This window comes from Oncorhynchus gorbuscha, linkage group LG02 (assembly GCF_021184085.1).
Source record: "Oncorhynchus gorbuscha isolate QuinsamMale2020 ecotype Even-year linkage group LG02, OgorEven_v1.0, whole genome shotgun sequence".
Taxonomy (NCBI): domain Eukaryota; kingdom Metazoa; phylum Chordata; class Actinopteri; order Salmoniformes; family Salmonidae; genus Oncorhynchus; species Oncorhynchus gorbuscha.
Genome location: NC_060174.1, coordinates 64,468,437 through 64,487,120, shown reverse-complemented (window position 1 = coordinate 64,487,120; position 18,684 = coordinate 64,468,437). Strand labels below are relative to the sequence as shown.

General features: G+C 47.6%; 1 protein-coding gene across 2 annotated transcripts in view; it reads left to right on the top strand.

Annotated features, from left to right (window-relative positions):
- Positions 1-4,714: 4,714 nt before the first annotated feature.
- Positions 4,715-18,684, top strand: part of LOC124007136 (ephrin type-B receptor 4a-like) — a 40,155-nt gene continuing 26,185 nt past the window's right edge. For both annotated transcript variants that reach the window (XM_046317474.1, XM_046317467.1), the window contains exon 1: positions 4,715-5,725. In XM_046317474.1, coding sequence (XP_046173430.1) covers positions 5,647-5,725 — 79 coding nt within the window. In that variant the 5' untranslated portion in view covers positions 4,715-5,646. The remainder of the gene's footprint in view (positions 5,726-18,684) is intronic.

Here is an 18,684-nt window from a genome sequence, read left to right as displayed (position 1 = left end):
TTCTACATGAATGGAATAATAGTATGTTATTCATTTCTTTATTTGAAAAATCAAATGTATTTCTTATTCTCTGTCTCAGACATCCATATCATAGTGTGATACTCCTAAACAAAATATATATATACATTTTTACTGAATAGACTGATGATAAGATTACATCGAGGTCAACTGATGCAGAACATGTGTTTAAAATGATTTATCTTGCAAAAGATATTTAACAATGACAATATCAAGCAAACTAATATGTTTCATTTAAGTGAATCGCTTGTTGTAAATTAGCTATAAAGACAAGACAATTAATTAAAATAAGCTTTCTGGAAGAAAAAATTGTGTCATGGCACCATTTTGTTTTTGCAGAGACTGTTTCATGTTGTGTTTTGGGAACAAGCCAGGAACTAACCATGCAGGTAAGGTTGGTCCTCAGCCTGGGAGGAGGAAAATGACCAGAACATTTTGTCCTTTAGGGGGCACTCGTATACCATTATTGTAGAGTACTTCTCCGCAGTCTCCAGTTTCACCTACTGCAATCTTTTATTTTTGGCTCTCCTTTCTTTTGTTGTGGTGTGTTTTTGTGTGTTTCTTGTTTTCCCAAATGTATTGTTTTTTGTTTTTCTCTTTCATTTTTTTCTCTGTCTCTCCATGTCCCCCCCCCCTTCTCTCTCTCTCTCACTCCCTCCTCACTCTGCTGACACCTAGGGGACCACCCTTTTCCCTTTAGGAAATCACACAACAAAGATGCTTCCTCTGTGAGCCTGAGATTTAGAGGTGTGTGTGTGTGTGTGTGTGTGTGTGTGTGTGTGTGTGTGTGTGTGTGTGTGTGTGTGTGTGTGTGTGTGTGTGTGTGTGTGTGTGTGTGTGTGTGTGTGTGTGTGTGTGTGTGTGTGTGTGTGTGTGTGTGTGTGTGTGTGTTCAGTGAAGACAGAAGGCATGGCACTAAATTGTGTGAGAGGATGAGGTGAGGTGAGACCCCCCCCCCCTCCTCCCGCTTACAATGTCAAGCACTTTGAGCATTGGAAAATCACTATATAACCAGTCCCACTTACAATGTCAAGCACTTTGAGCATTGGAAAATCACTATATAACCAGTCCCACTTACAATGTCAAGCACTTTGAGCATTGGAAAATCACTATATAACCAGTCCATTAGGTGTGTGTGTGTGTGTGTGTGTGTGTGTGTGTGTGTGTGTGTGTGTGTGTGTGTGTGTGTGTGTGTGTGTGTGTGTGTGTGTGTGTGTGTGTGTGTGTGTGTGTGTGTGTGTGTGTGTGTGTGTGTGTGTGTGTGTGTGTTGCCTGTGGAGCTGTGGGTGTGCACTTGGTGTGACTAATAGGGCATGAGAAGAGAGAATCACACCATATTGTCTCCCCAAGTGTGATTTGGATCAGTCTGAGAGGCCAGTTACCATAGGCATATCTAACCCACTACAGATCTGCCCATTTGATATGCAGGAGACACTTCACAAAACCAGTAATAAGTACCTGTTCCTACAGTCTTTTAGTTTCACTCTCTGTGGTGAATTCTAGCTATTCAGCTTCTTCCTGTGTGTGTGTGTGTGTGTGTGTGTGTGTGTGTGTGTGTGTGTGTGTGTGTGTGTGTGTGTGTGTGTGTGTGTGTGTGTGTGTGTGTGTGTGTGTGTGTGTGTGTGTGTGTGTGTGTGTGTGTGTGTGTGTGTGTGCTGCCTGGCAGGATCCTTCATTTGCGATCTGTGCTGATGTTCCACCTTACACTCGTGGTGTGTACAGTCTTTGTGTCATCCACACGTTTCTCACCGTGGCTCAACACTTCGGGTCACAAGCATTCCATTACCGTTTCATTCATGAGCACATTATCTCTGGTCAGAACTGGGTCAGCTCTAGGGTTAGCTGTTATCCCAATGAGATTTGAAATCCCAGCACTACAGACATATGTCTCTGTTGAATGGATTACATAAGGTTGTAGAACAACACCATTATCATCATCCTTTAACAGTCAACCAGGTGTATGGCTAGGCTGTCACTGAACTAGGGATACAGGCATGAGTTATGGGATTATGGAGCCGATTTGAAATAGTGCTGGTGTTTGGATATATGGGTTTGGTTTGGGGTGGGCGGTTTTTACGATGTGAGGGGCTAAAGGTAAGGGAGGGGTTGAAGGGGGGGGGCTAAACATGAGACCATGCCCATGAGCAATGAAAGCAGTTCTTTCACAGCTCTCTCTCGCTCCCCTCCCTCCCTCTCTCTCTCACACACACACACACACACACGCTCTCTCTCTTTCCCTCATGCCCATCTCCCATCCTCTCCCTCACTCTCACTTCCTGTGTCTCCTGTGTCCTTATCCTCTCCTCCTCCTCTCTCATCCCCAACCCCCCCCCCTCCCTGCCCCTCTCTTTTGCATAATGAATTATTTTGTGTCTGCCTTATTATTTAAATCCTGCATTCCACAGCACAACTTAGCACCCTCCCCTCGCCTTTCTACCCTCCGTGGTTACCATGACAACCCCCTACTTTCATGTTGTTTTCATTTCGATATCCCAATTAAAGATGGGTGACGTGAAGTGATCACGGCGGGAGGAGAGTGGCTGAGGAAGACTGCAGCTGAGCGGCTTTGGGGGTAATTGCGGTGACTGTGCAGTTGTAAATCAGTCATCGGTATTATGGATGGGAAGGCTAAATGTTGTGTGTTTGCGTATCAGAAGCAGAGAAAAGCCGTGGGTCATTGCTACCTCACACCTGCTCCACTGTCTGGGGGGGATAGAGGATGGAAGGGTTTTGGTCCGGGATGTAACAGCAGCATCAGATGTCCTGAGGCCATGGCAGAACAGTAGCCTGCTCATAGCCCCCCTTCAACCCTCCCCCCCTTTCACACACACACTGACGCCGAACTACCGCCGACTTCACACCTCTGTGGCACCGTGTGAGTCTCAGCTCTTCACGCGGTGTGTTTCTTTCATTCGTTTTTTCTTCTCTTTCTGGTTCCCACTGTTCTCACCTCCGCCATGTCTCTGTCTCAGCCCAGAGAGGGAAGCCCCGGACGTCTCGCCCAACACCCTCAGAGCTGTTAGCATATGTGTAAGGGAACATGGGGTTTATGGCCCGCTGTGGACGCGTACCGTCTCGGAGAAACTTGCTGATCCAGCCTTGTTCCAACCCACGTCTGCCTTTGATTCACATCGACAGAGTGAAAGACAGTGTTGTGTACTGCTGCTGTAGTATTGTGTAGTGTGTGAATGGATCGTGTCCAGGAGTGTATGTGCCACAGGATAGAGCCTTGGATTAAGCCCAGTTAGACCTGACCCCATTTAACCTTCATCTGACCCAGTTACCCATGGACCAGACTTTTTTGGGGGGCCACCTTGGACTCAAAAACCTCTCACTGCAACACACAGCTGCCTACGCCACCTGCACAATGGGTGTACGGGTATGGTTTTGGTATTGGTTGTGTGTCTTCTGTGCATACTGCTCATATTCTGAATCTGTGACATATAAGTGTCAGTCAAAGGGATCTTTTCGTGCAAATAGCTCAATTCAACACCCTTGATTATAATTATCTTGTTATTTTAAACTGATTATCACATTCAGCAATGTAGGATACATGAATTTACGTTACAGCAGTTTCTGTGTAGGAGAAGGAGATTTATGTCGCCTAATATCTCGAGTAGAAATGCTTACCTGATGTTTTATTTTATTTTTTATTTATCCTTTATTTAACTAGGCAAGTCTGTTGGGAACAAATTATTATTTACAATGACGGCCTACGAAAGGCAAAATGCCTCCTGCGGGGACTGGGGCTGGGATTAAAAATGAAATACAAATATTGGACAAGACGCGCATCACGACAAGAGAGACACCACAACACTACATAAAGAGAGACCTAAAGACAACATAGCCTGGCAGCAACACATGAAAACACAGCATGGTGATGTGAGCATTGTATGCGCTAAATGTGGGGTGTGAAAAAGATTTGTAGGCCATTAAGTCACACACACCCTAAATAAATAAAACATCACTTGGGTCGAACACCAGAAATGTCGGTTTTCTGACTTGCGGGACTATGCCATAATATAAGTATATCATAGAATATCATTATAAAATGTACTGTATATCGTAATAAGCATTATTTTGAATTCTCAACGCGTTCTTGTTCTCAGCTGAGAGTGACAGTCTTTCACTGCTATTAATTGTTTTCCACCGGTTTTCCAGATAATTTACGTAAGAAAAGGACAAACCGCTCCTTCACTTTCATGAAGTCACTGCCGAGGAAATAACAGGCCAATACACAAAGTGGGCCCCTGCGACCCTGAATTGAGAGTGCATTTATTTGCATGGGAATGACATGAAACCAGACACAAGTCTGCTGGTTTCTTCTCCAAATAGATTGTAGTAAGTAGCCTACATATATTGTATGCTTGCAGAGCAGACTGGGAGGAAATTTAAGACCATAAAATAGAGCATTGTAATATGATCTCCACTCCACTCAAAAAACCTGTAGGCTATTTCAATGTGTGTATCGTGAATGAAACACGACAACACTTTGGTATGAGCAATATCACTCCCGTTATTTAGGCTACAGAAACTCTCAACAAGATACAAGATACAAGATCGCAAAAAAATATCACAAAAGTAGGGGGTCGAGTGAATACATACACTGATTTGCATATTCCTATTTGACTGACAGCTCAAATTGACCTATGATTGGCCGAAAATGTGTGCGTGAAGGCGGGGCGTATGCAGTCAGTGGAGGTTAGTGCTTTTCGACTCTGATTGTGTGTGGTGAAACATCCCCAGTGAGACGACTGCGAGTGGACGGCGGATAAGTCCATAACTTTTTGTTTTCTGTTTATTATTACCTGAAAGTGAATTATCGTTAAAAAATATTAATATTTAAACTCTCTAATTTATCAATCATTCCACATCACTGGAAACGTACAGGCAGTGGCAACGAGACACGCAGTTGTTCCCGACCAATCGACTACATTTTTTTAGGGAAAAAAAATCATACAATTTATTGTTCTGGTCGTTTGGAAAGAAAATAGGCTACCGAAACGAACAAAACGCAGCAGTAACATTATTGTCGTTCATGTTGAGAATTGAGGGGGTTTCAAGTGCTTTAATTGCGGAGTCTAGACATCGAATTGAGAGGACATTTGGGTGAAGTAGAGGGCTGGCGGACAAAGAGTGGACCGAATACATCCCAAGGATACGAGAAGTTTCACATACATGCGTCCCCTTTTTGAACATGACAGAGAAGACAAAGGACAACGGTGCTATATAATTGTATAGCCAAGCTATACAATATTCTATAGCACTATAAAGCAAAGTTTTCCCTCATATGAAAGTTGATATTTGATTGACTATGCTCGATTTTTAAAGAAACCGGTGGTTGATTTTTTTTTTTTATCGACTTAATCCATGAGATATTGACTTGGCAACCGTCCGGTCAAAAAGCACGTTTTTTACCTTGAAATGCTGTGACCACATTTTTGAATGACTCATTTCCAGTGAAACTGGTGTTTGAACTGTGGTCCGTGTCAGATGTGGTCGGTGTTGCGGCCAATGGGTACACGGTCCAGCTGACGCTGCCACTGAATTCCCAGTTACACGTTGTTGTTTTTTTGACCCACACAACCGAAGGAGTTCGTTTATATTACGGATAATCTGTATGCCATTATGAATTTCATATCCAGTCGCATTGCCCCACTTTGGCTGGTCCTGCTGGAATGTGTGCTTCTGTCGACAGCAGAGGAAGGTAGGTTGGAATATCTCCGGTACAATGTTCTCAAATATAACAAGGCTGTTTCATGTTCTGTCATCATGCTTATTATCGACAAAAACAGTGTACAGTGGGGTTATTAGGCTACCTAATAATAGGTTATTGAAAATATGATTAAGGCCCATTTTGCCTTCAGATTGTGGTTACGTTGTCACAACAGCACCGTTACATTGTAACAGCCGCACATGGCAATGTAACATGCTTGTTGACAATTATCATGTGTGCATACATTCTGGTTCATCAATCCTACACTCCACACGTGAACTATGTTTACTGTACATTATGTTGTCTTTGTATAGAGAATCATCACCCTCCACTATCTAACTATTGCAATGAGACTTTTCCCGTTAATGAAGATTAACTTGACTGGCCTGCACAAGAGCCAAGTGTAAGTGTCTGTACATAGGCACTTTAAAAACAGCCCAAGACAACATAAATACCTGGATTCATTTAAGATACGAAGGTGATAATGAATTAGCTATGTGTGTGTGTGTGTGTGTGTGTGTGTGTGTGTGTGTGTGTGTGTGTGTGTGTGTGTGTGTGTGTGTGTGTGTGTGTGTGTGTGTGTGTGTGTGTGTGTGTGTGTGTGTGTGTGTGTGTGTGTGTGTGGATTTATGTATGTGTTCTGGAAAGGTGTGGAACAGCACAGAAATGGTCTTTGTGGAAACATACACCACATAGCTAAAAGTATGTGGACACCTGCTTGTCGAACGTCTCCTTCCAAAATCATGGGTATTAATATGGAGTTGGTCCCCCCTTTGCTGCTATAACAACCTCCACACTCTATTAGATGTTGGAACATTGCTGCGGTGACTTGCTGTGATTCAGCCACAAGCATTTGTGAGGTCGGGCCAGTCAAGTTCTTCCACACCGATTTCAACACATCATTTCTGTATGGACCTCGCTTTGTGCACAGGGAAGTTGTCATGCTGACACAGGAAACAGGGCCTTCCCCAAACTGTTGCCACAAAGTTGGAAGCACAGAATCGTCTAGAATGTCATTGTATGCTGTAGTGTTAAGATTTGGAGCTAAGGGGCCTAGCCTGAACCATGAAAAACAGCCTCAGTCCATTATTCTTCCTCCACCAAACTTTACAGTTGGTACTATGCATTCGGACAGGTAGAGTTCTCCTGGCATCCACCAAACCCAGATTTGTCAGTCGGACTGCCAGATAGCGAAGCATGATTCATCACTCCAGAGAAGGTGTTTTCACTGCACCGGAGTCCAATGGCGACAAGCTTTAAGCCACTCTAGTCGATGCTTGGCATTAAGCATGGTGATCTTGGGCATGTGTGGGGCTGCTCAGCCATGGAAACCCAGTTAAAGCTCCCGACGAACAGTTATTGTGCTGACATTGCTTCCAGAGGCAGTTTGGAACTCTGTTGTGAGTGTTGCAATCGAGGACAGGCGGTTTTTATTACGCTTCAGCACTCAGCTTCCCCGTTCTGTGAGCTTGTGCTGCCTACCACTTCGCGGCTGTGCCGTGGTTGCTCCAAGGTATTTCCACTTCATAATAACAGCGCTCACAGCTGACCAAGGCAGCTCTAGCAAGGCAGACATTTTACGAACTGACTTTGTTGGAAAGGTGCCAGCCTATGACAGTGCCACATTGAAAGTCACGAAGCTCTTCAGTAAGGCCATTCTATTGCCAATTGTTTCCTATGGAGATTGCACGGCTGTGCGCTCGATTTTATTTTCCTCGATTTTACTCACCTGTTCGACAACGGGTGTGACTGAATTACCCGAATCCACTCATTTGAAGTGGCGTCCACAAACTTTTGGCCACACAATGTACCAGCCTCTAGACCGCATCCACCCGGTGTCTCGGTGTCTCACTACCAATCAACCCTGAACGGCATGGCTCGGATTAGTTCCACATTACATGCTGAAATGGAGACACCTGGTCCCCGCTATCTACAAACAATTAACCTGGCGCTGTTTGACAGGCATGGATAACGTCCGAGCACGGCTATGGCGTTACAGGTGACTTGAAGGGATTAGTTGGGTATGCCTACTACAACTTCATTGTAATTAGCCACAGCAAACGGCAAAATCAATTCACGATTGTGTTTTAGTTGATTCATTGAAGTTTAAAACAGCATTCTTCGAGCTTTTGCCCTCAGTCGGTGTCTGAACTGTTTCGATTCACTCCACGTTCTGGCCTGTATGCTACTCTGTAGGCCTGCTTCACTTCCATTGAGAAGGGTTTTTGAGGATCTAGGCCTAGAATGTATCGTTTTCATGTCATGAACCCACCTCCAACATCTGTTCACTAATTCCCCTTTTCAACTCCCAACAGATGGAGCAGAAAGAGCAGCCCTGGGAGTTAGGTTGAATGTGACCTCTCCCTTATCTTTTGAAAAACTCCACTTAAACACCTTATTTACTTTTTCAAATCATATTCGCACGGCATTGGACGGTCTTTGAAGTGTTACCTCCATGTGGTGGCTGCAGGACTGTGAAGGTATTAAAAAGGGCAATGCTGGTGATGATTAATTTGGCCAAGTTAAGCTTGGCGTCCGTGGGGGGTAGATTGGATTCTGTCCACAGGGTAAGATCCTCAAAAGGGCCCCAAACCCTCTGAGATTAGTGTGTGTGTGTGTGTGTGTGTGTGTGTGTGTGTGTGTGTGTGTGTGTGTGTGTGTGTGTGTGTGTGTGTGTGTGTGTGTGTGTGTGTGTGTGTGTGTGTGTGTGTGTGTGTGTGTGTGTGTGTGTGTGTGTGTGTGTGTGTGTGTGTGTGAATGATTAAACAAAGGCTGATCCCTGTGCATATTGTATATTAGATATTTAGTGGTCTTTGTCGGGAAGAGTTTGAAGAAAAAATGCACTTCCACCCCAGTGAGCCCGGCGAGCCTTCACAATCAGCCTCCAAGATGAACTAACCCCCCAAAAGACACCACTCTGAAGGCCCATCCTCTCTCTGTTGCATTCTCATTTCCTCCACCTACGCTTCTTTCTCTCTCTCTCTCCCTCGCTCTTTCTCTCTCTGTCTCTCTCCCTCACTCTTTCTCATACTTTGAATAGAGTGCCGGGTTGAGTGACATTGTGCTTCACAACCCATAAACCCAATGTCTAAAACCAGCAAACGCTAAAATAATGTTTTTATTTCCGAATGCAAGAGGCCCTAGGTGAAAGAGTTAGGGCCTCGCCCCCCTGCACTCTTTTATTTTGTTACTCTTTCCGTTGACTCTCTCTCTCTGCTATGTGAGTGAGGCAGTGCAGTCTGGACTTACCACTGTCTGCCCCGCCGCGGAAATGCGGATTTCTTCCCCCGAAATCCTATTAAATGGAACTGATTTTTATAAGAAAGGGATTTGCATTTAAAGCAATCCTGCCCCCTCACTGACACCCTCAGCCCATCATCCTCTGTGGCTTAATCCCACGATTAGCCCCTTGAAGAGTTAAACAGGCATCTGAGTCGTGCAGCTGTAATGTACAGGCCAGTTTCCCTCTACTCTTCAGCAGCTCTTTCTCGCTCCCCCCTCGCTCTCTCTCTCTCTCCCTCCCCCTCTCTCTCTCGCTCTCTCTCTCTCCCCCCCCCTCTCCCCCCTCTCTCTCTCTCGCTCTCCCTCGCTCTCTCTCTCCCCCCCTCTCTCTCGCTCTCCCTCGCTCTCTCTCTCTCTCCCCCCTCTCTCTCGCTCTCTCGCTCTCCCTCGCGCTCTCTCTCTCTCTCTCTCTCTCTCTCTCTCTCTCTCTCTCTCTCTCTCTCTCTCTCTCTCTCCCCCCTCTCTCTCTCTCCTCCCCCCTCTCTCTCTCTCTCTCTCTCTCTCTCCCTCCCTCTCTCTCTCGCTCTCTCGGCTCTCCCTCGCTCTCTCTCTCTCTCTCTCTCTCTCTCTCTCTCCCCCCTCTCCCCCCTCTCCCCCCCCCCTCCCCCCCCTCTCTCTCTCCCTCTCTCTCTCTCTCTCTCTCTCGTGGCCTGATGAAGTTGCCTCCGCTGGCTGGGTTCGGCCTAGACAGATGGGTTCCTGAGTGGGTCTGGGTTTGCTTATCAAGTTTGCTTATCACAAATGAGATGCAATGCATATGGAAATATGACAGGTGGACGGTACTCCGGGTTGATGAGGGGATAGAAAAAGCCCCCCAGTTCACCACCACCAGCCCCCAATCCATGCATCAACGTCAGTGGCACGCTGACAGGCAGGCAAGAAGCAGGGCAGGTGACCCACGTCTGCACCTCCACCCACACACCACTCACTGTGAGAGGGGACACAATGGGGACGACTAGAGAGGGGACCGGCAGCAGAGGACAGGGAATGAGGCCACAGCCTTTCAAATAAGACAGGGACAGAGAATGACACTTATGGAGAGAGTAATTTCTGCCAGTGGGTGAGAGGGAGAGACTGCTATCAAGTCAAGTAGAAATGAGAAAGGGCTGACGAGAAAGCGAGAGGGTGTGTGTCGTAGGTGATAATCAGAAGCGCCTGGCTGGGAGACAGAGGGACTTCCCGTGCCTGTGTGTTCGCTGAGATTCCCCCGAGCCCCAGAATATCTGTCCTATATACAGTAACAACACTGAGGCTCAGCAGGCAGCAGGCTTACAGTCCCACCACACAGCTCCTCAGACAGAGAGAGAGAGAGAGTACACAACGTGTTCACACTGGTTTCACCATTTCATCCATCGTCATACGAGATATCTCTGTCTTATTTCCCTCTTTGGAACCTACAAAATCTGTTCCAAAGCCCCTCCCCCTCCCCTTCAATTCCACCATGTCTTTAAGCCTTTAAGAGCAAAGAACAGTGGAAGGAAGATTTTGAGCTGTACCCCCTCAATGTGTCTGGCTTTCCTTGGCTGCTGAAATGGAGAAAGAGGGGGATGAGTCAGAATGAAAGAGGAGACCCATGCAGGGCGAGTATTCTCTTGTATCTGGGCTTGGACGTGCCGATCTTTGGATGGCTGATGTAGCCTAAGTCTGTGCTGCCATTCAGAGTGACTGTCCTCCAGCTTCAAGCTGTTCACCTCCCACCGCGGATTAGTCACCGAGAGCCTGTGTGTGTTTGCGCGTGTGTGGTGTGTCTGCATGTTTCACGTCACAAAGACCATATCCAGTTGTAACAGTCTGTAATGGTTTTTCAGCCACCAACGGGGGACCCCAAAAGCTCGATATGTTAAAGAATGCAGACGTTGGAGAGAGCCCCCCCCCCCCCCCGACACTAAACGTTGGTCCTATTATTGTCCGCAGTCGAATGCGTGTGCTTTTTTTTTGCGTCGGAGCACATTTGAGTGCGTCTGTGGAAGTGTGTGTGAGAGAGTTGACCTTTTGTTTTGGTATTTTTCCCAGTGTTCAGTGGGAGGGAGACTCTCTCAGTGTGACTGACATGGAGATGCACGCAAACACATTTTCTGTCCAGAGATAATTATATGGATGCGACTTGAGTCGTGGGACGGGGGGGGGGGGGGAGTAGTGGGCGGAACGGCAGAATTACAAAGACAGAAAGAACCACGAAAACACAACAGACAGTAAACATGCTGAAAGTGCACGGAGGTTATACAGGATTTGAAAACGGATCTGTACCAGAGCCAAAGTGTGTGCTTCCTTCAACACATGGTGATAGTTTGCGAACTATCTTTATAAACTCTTTGTAAATTCTTATGAACGTAGAGTTATCCCCGGCACACTTGTTACCGTTGAGTCCCTATCAGTTATTAAAACAGAACAATTACAAATGAACACGACTCCTTTTCATTGGAGGTTGACTCTATCCTAAACCCTTTGTTCTAAGCACACAGTGACACAGACACGGGTTTAGTTGAGATGCCGATAAAACCCATGCCCACTAACTGCACCATTGTCACTTGATCTTGTAGCGAGCTGTTCCACAGTGGTTCTCTTTTTCTCTCTAAGGGATGGAGGTGAAGACTCAACAAGTTTTTTTTGTTTCTCTCCAGCTCTACTTACTTAGGCTTTTATGGAGTTTAATCTCACCCACAGCTCAGTGTCTTTTGTTAGCCAGGGAGGGAGATGTGGGAAGTCAACCGGACTCTTTCAGTCCCCCCCCCCCCTTTGGTGTGAGATTAGCTGAAGAACTCCAAATCAAACCAGGGAGAGACAAACCCAGAACATTACTACTGCCAAACAATCTCTGCAATTAGCTAGCTGAAGAAACGTGACAGAAATGTTGTGGTAATATTTCCCTGCGTTCTGGAGACAACTACCGCAGTCTGTTGCGTGGAAATGCTGCTGTCTCTACTTCTATATCTACTGCTGTGGCACAGGAATTTCAGCCGCCGTATTTTACACCAACAATTCAGAGGATTGAGTCAATTGGAGCCTGTACATATTGGAGCCAAAATGAATACCAGACTCGGAGGGTAGGTTTAAGACACTTAATCCCCACTGCTATGGTCAGCCATTTTGGTTCCCAACTGTGTTATTTAACTCTGGCTGCATCCCCAATCATACCCACACAGAAAAGTGACCCTGTCCAGTTCTAATAGCCAGCAGCCTGCTCCCGACAGTCACTGGATCGGGTTGTGGCCTGGGAGGGAAGGAGAGCACAGGGACACTAGTATCTTCCTGCCTGGACCAGCCTGTTTGGCATGCATCCCTGAAGAGGATTACATCCAACTAGGAGTCTGACATTAACACCCTCATTCTCACTTTCTTTCCTCACTCCGTTCTCTTTCGCTCTCTCTCTCTCTCTCTCTCTCTCTCTCTCTCTCTCTCTCTCTCTCTCTTTCGCTCTCTCTCTTTCGCTCTCTCTCTCTCTTTCGCTCTCTTTCGCTCTCTCTCTTTCGCTCTCTCTCTCTCTCTTTCGCTCTCTCTCTTTCGCTCTCTCTTTCGCTCTTTCGCTCTCTCTCTCTCTCTCTCTCTCTCTCTCTCTCTCTCTCTATCTCTCTATATATATATATATATATATATATATTAACAGTATATACACTGAGTGTACGAATATTAGGTACATCGTCCTAACATTGAGCTGAACTCCCCTTTCCCCTCAGAACAGCCTCAATTTGTCAGGGTATGGCCTTTACAATGTGTCAAAGCGTTCAACAGGGATGCTGGCCCATGTTGACTCCAATGCTTCCCACAGTTGTGTCCTTTGGGTGGTGGACCATTCTTGATAGACACAGGAAAATGTTTAGCATGAAAAACCCAACAGCGTTGCAGTTCTTGACACAGTCAAACCGGTGTGCCTGGCACCTACTACCATACCCGGTTAAAGGGACTTAAATCTTTTGTCTTGCCCATTCACCCTCTGAATGGCACACATACGCAATCCATGTCTCAATTGTCTCAAGGCTTAAAATCCTTCTTTAACTGGTTTCCTCCCCTTCATCTACGCTCATCGAAGAGGTTTAACAGATGACATCAATAAGGGATCATAGCTTTCACCTGGATTCACCTGGTGAGTTTGTCACGGGAAAGGTGTTCCTAATGTTTTGTTCACTCAGTGACATAGATGCACCTCTCTCTCAAACACACACAGGTCCATGCGCTATCATAACGGGGCCCTTATTATAAAGAGCGGAGAGTGAAGTGTAATGTTTCCTCAGAGGGCCTCTCACTCCAGTAGGTCTGCTGAATGCAGTGTGAGGATATCAGTGGCCAGTCCATCACTCCTCAGCTCCCTCCAGACCAGGAGAGAAGCAGGAAACAGGGAGGAGGGGAGTGGGATTAGAAGAGAGGGGGAGACTTAATCTCACAGGCTCAACTCCATGTCAAACACACAAACACACACACACTCTAAGAACTGCCGGGCTGCAGAAACACACACACACTCATGCTCACATGCACATGAATAGTGGAAGGCGGTGTCTTAGTGGCAAAATGCCCTGATAAGCTTCCACTAGTCTCTTTTCTTCTCTCCCTTTCTCCCTTCATCTGTTTCTATCTCTCTCTCCCTCCCAGCTGTCTCATAACTGCTTACCCCAGGTCAGCCCTGTCCAACACTCTCCCGCCCACCCTTCTCCCCGCCCTTCTCCCCACTCTTCAACCCACTCTTCTCCTCGCCCTTCTCCCCACTCTTCACCCCACTCTTCTCCCCGCCCTTCTCCCCACTCCACCCCACTCTTCTCCCCCCTTCTTCACCCTCACCCCACTCTTCTCCCCACTCTTCTCCCCACTCTTCTCCCCCCCCCCCACTCTTCTCCCCACCTTCTCCCCACTCTTCTCCCCCCCTCTTCTCCCCACCCTTCTCCCCACTCTTCCCCGCCCTTCTCCCCCCCTTCTCTTCCCCACTCTTCACCCCACTCTTCTCCCCACTCTTCTCTCCCCCCTTCTCCCCCCCTTCTCCCCGCCCTTCTCCCCACTCTTCACCCCACTCTCACTCTTCCCCACCCTTCTCCTCTCCCCACCCTTCTTCGCCTCCCTCTTCTCCCTTCTCCCCACTCTTCCCCGCCCTTCTCCCCACTCTTCACCCCACTCTTCACCCCACTCTTCTCCCCACTCACCTTCTTCTCCCCCGCCCTTCTCCCCACCTCTTCACCCCACTCTTCTCCCCACCCTTCTCCTCACTCTTCGCCTCCCTCTTCTCCCCACTCTTCTCCCCACTCTTCTCCCCCCCTTCCTTCCCCACTCTTCACCCCACTCTTCTCTTCACCCCGCCTCCCTCTTCTCCCCCGCCCTCTCCCCACTCTTCACCCCACTCTTCTCCCCACCCTTCTCCCCACTCTTCCCCACTCTTCCTCCACTCTTCTCCCCACTCTTCTCCCCACCCTTCTCCTCACTCTTCGCCTCCCTCTTCTCCCCGCTTCTCTTCTCCCCACTCTTCACCCCACTCTTCTCCCCACCCTTCTCCTCACTCTTCGCCTCCCTCTTCTCCCCGCCCTTCTCCCCACTCTTCACCCCACTCTTCTCCCCGCCCTTCTCCCCACTCTTCACCCCACTCTTCTCCCCGCCCTTCTCCCCACTCTTCTCCCCACTCTTCTCCCCACTCTTCTCCCCGCCCTTCTCCCCGCCCTTCTCCCCACTCTTCACCCCACTCTTCTCCCCACTCTTCTCCCCACTCTTCTCCCCGCCCCTTCTCCCCACTCTTCACCCCACTCCCTTCTCTCACCCCGCCTCCCTCTTCCTTCTCCCCACTCTTCACCCCACTCTTCTCCCCCCCACCCTTCTCCTCACTCTTTCGCCTCCCTCTTCTCCCCCTTCCCTTCTCCCCACTCTTCTTCTCCCCACTCTTCTCCCACCCCACTCTTCTCCCCCGCCCTTCTCCCCACTCTCCCCCACTCTTCTCCCCACCCTTCTCCCCCTCTTCACCCCACTCTTCTCCCCCCCACTCTTCACCCCACTCTTCTCCCCACCCTTCTCCCCACTCTTCGCCTCCCTCTTCTCCCCGCCCTTCTCCCCCTCTTCCTCCACCCTTCCCCCCACTCTTCACCCACCCCCTCTTCTCCCCGCCCTTCTCCCACTCTTCCCCACCCTTCTCCCCGCCCTTCTCTCCCCACTCTTCACCCCACTCTTTCTCCCGCCCCTTCTCCCCACTCTTCACTCTTCTCCCCCACTCTTCTCCCCGCCCTTCTCTCCCCACTCTTCACCCCACTCTTCTCCCCGCCCTTCTCCCCACTCCCTTCTCCCCACTCTTCTCCCCACCCTTCTCCCCACTCTTCTCCCCACTCTTCTCCCCACTCTTCACCCCGCCCTTCTCCCCACTCTTCTCCCCGCCCTTCTCCCCACTCTTCACCTCACCCTTCACCCCACTCTTCTCTCCGCTCGCCCTCTGTTTTTCTTGCTCTTTCCCTCTCTCCCCTCCGCATGTTCTCCCATCCTACCCTAACCTGAGTCTCTGTTCTCTCCTTCTCCTTCTCAGCTACACTCCCCTTTTTGCTGTTCCTCTTCCCTTCTCTCTTTCCTACTCTATCGCTCCCTCTCTCTAGGCGTGTGGGGGGTAATTGGCACTCTGAGTTTCCTTAATTAAAGCGGGGGTCTAATTGTAGTCGATGCAGGGCGAAGGCTCACAGGCCTATAATTTCCCTATCACACTCCAGAGCCACTGGAGGGGAAAGAGAGGGAGGAAAAAGCAAGAGAGCGGAAGGGCAAGTAGCGGAGAGGTAGAGAAGAAAGTGAAGAAGTCGGTCTGTGATTAAAGAGAGGGTTTGTGTTCCAACTCGATGGAGTCATGCTGTCATATTCAAGGTCACTTATGTAAAGAGCAGAGGCATTTGGGTTTATTCACCTGCTATGTGGAGTGGATGGGGTCGGAGTCTACGGGGACAGAGCTGGTAGTAGGAATCCTAGACTACTGTACCGCCAGGCCCTGCTCTCTGGGGTGGTGTAAGGCCAGGATGAAGGATGGCACCAGCTTATATGGAACACTCTTAGGCAGAGGTCTAAGACCTGCTGGTCTGCAAAAAGCAGCAGGCTGTGTGTGTGTGTGTGTGTTTAGTCAGCCCCATCTCAATGATAACCTCCATTTACTGTTGGGTGGCCTGTACTCTCTTGGACATGTTTTTTCTAAAAGGGTTCTTCGAGGCCTCCCGAGTGGCACAGCCTGCTGTAGTCGGGAGACCCATGATACGGTGTACAATTGGCCCAGTTTCGTCTGGATTAGGGGAGGGTTTGGCCAACCAGGATGCCCTTGTCCCATTGCGCTCTAGCGACTCCCTGTGGCTGGCCGGGCACTTGCAAGCTGACCGCAGTTGCCAGTTGTACGGTGTTTCCCCCGACACATTGGTGCTCTGGCTTCTGGGTTAAGCGATTGATTCGGAGGTTCGGAGATTCAGAGGACGCACGGAGGACGCATGGCTCTCAACCTTTGCCTCTCCCGCGTCCATACGGGAGTTGCAGTGATGGGACAAGACTGTAACTACCAATTGGAAATTGCAGAGAAAAATGGGTTCAAATAAAATAAGTACAAAAGGGCTCTTCAACTGTCCCCATAAGGGAACCCTTTTGGGTTCCATTTATTATTTAGAATCCGCTATAGAAAGGGTCCTATCTGCAACCAAAAAGTGTTCTTCAAAGTAGGGCTGACCCCATTTAGTTGACTGGTCGATAGGCTGTTAGTCGACCAAGATGTTTTAAGGCAAGCAGTGGCAAGTATATTTAAGAAAATGTATGGCACGTGAGACACCTGTCTGATTCACCCCTGTCTCAGTGGACTAATCCATTGCAGAGGCCACGGGGGTGGCACATCAGTATCACCAGTAGTACATTTATCATGAATTCCCATCATTTCTAATCTACAATGTTTGTTTGATTACGGTCATTTCTGTTAATACATTCAATATATTATTATTTCAGTCTTACTGTTGTCATTGTCGGAGTGGACACATTGTTTGCAGAGCGCACAACCTATGCTACACGTGTGAGAAAAGAGAAAAAAAAGCTGTGGTTTAGAGGTAGGCCTAGGCTACCTGGCCTCCGTGCAAATGTAGGCTTATTTGCCCATTTGGGGATCTGATAGTATTTCTGATTGTCTTAACTCACCGTCACTATGGAGCTTCTCACAGTCATTTTTTTTCTCTCGCCTCAAACAGCAAGTAAACAAAGTCTGTTTTTACATCCATTGAGAATGACAATAGTTCCTCAACATAGCCTACTTGACAGTTTTTTTCCCAGCTCTCTCCCTTTCCATAACCAAGGGGGAAAATATGTCATGCTCTGATCTGGTGGAAACGTCATAAAATGGGCCTACCTGATTCCTTCTTATCCCTCGCGCAAATAGTCTACAGCTGTGTCTGTTTGTCTGGAGCTCGCTGGCGCAGGAAACCGAGGGCTCAGAATATTTATACAATGTTGCAAGTTTGCTAGCATGATTGGGCCCGACCAAGTTAAGTTGCTACAATGTTTTAAGTTTCTTGCAGACAGGCCATGCATATCCAATGTGATTTATTTGTTTTTTTATCAAGATATTTTCTTCCTGCAGGCTGCAATGTTTTTATTTGTTGGTTTATGTTGGCAAAGGCAATAGAAGTCGTTTTTAGATTTGTATAATTTTCATTGATACAATTTTGATGAACCACGTGAAATTGATTTTGAGACATGTAGTTATTAGAAATGAAATGAAACTGTTCCACAAAAATGTGCACATGAAAATCTAAACTGTCACGCCGATCAGTAGAAATGGTAACGATAACTTGGCACTCCAAATGGAAAAGGTTGCCGACTGCTGGTGTAGCCTGTTCCCGTCAACTTTAGGAGTGTAATGGCAGAATCTGCAAAGGTCAGCAGTAGCAGGCAGCGGGAGGAGGAAGGTCGGAACAGGTTTACTCCTTTTGATTGGGCTATATTGACCTCTTGTTCCCTCTTTAGTAATTTGTGAGTCTTCATTTGTAATCACAGTGCTTAAAGCATCAGACAAGCTCAGTAGCCTACATGTAGTTGATTATATTCAAACATAGGGTGTGACTACAGTACATGAACTCCTGGTCGACTAAGATTTTATTTTGTCGGGGACAGCCCTACTTCAAGGGGTTCTCCTATGGGGACAGCCAAAGAACCATTTGAGGTTCTAGATAGCACCTTTTTTTTCTAAGAGTGTACTCTGTCATATAGCGCGGTACTACATGTCTGTGCATGCATGCACAATGAGTAAACATAACATTAGGAACACCTTCCTAATATTGAGTTGCACCCCCATTTTGCCCTCAGAACATCCTCAATTTGTCAGGGCATGGACCACACGGTGTCGAAAGCTTTCCACAGGGATCCTGGCCCATGTTGACTCCAATGCTTCACACATTTGTGTCAAGTTGGCTGGATATCCTTTGGGTGGTGGACCATTCTTGATACATACGGGAAACTGTTGAGCGTGAAAAAACCAGCAACGTTGCAGTTCTTGATACACTCAAACCGGTGCACCTGGCACCACTACCATACCCTGTTCAAAGGCACTTAAATATTTTGTCTTACCCATTCACCCTCTGATTGGCACACATACACAATCCATGTCCAATTGTCTCAAGGCTTAAAAATCCTTCTTTAACCTGTCTCCTCCCCTTCATCTACACTGATTTGAAGTGGATTTAACAAATTCCATCAACAATGGATCATAG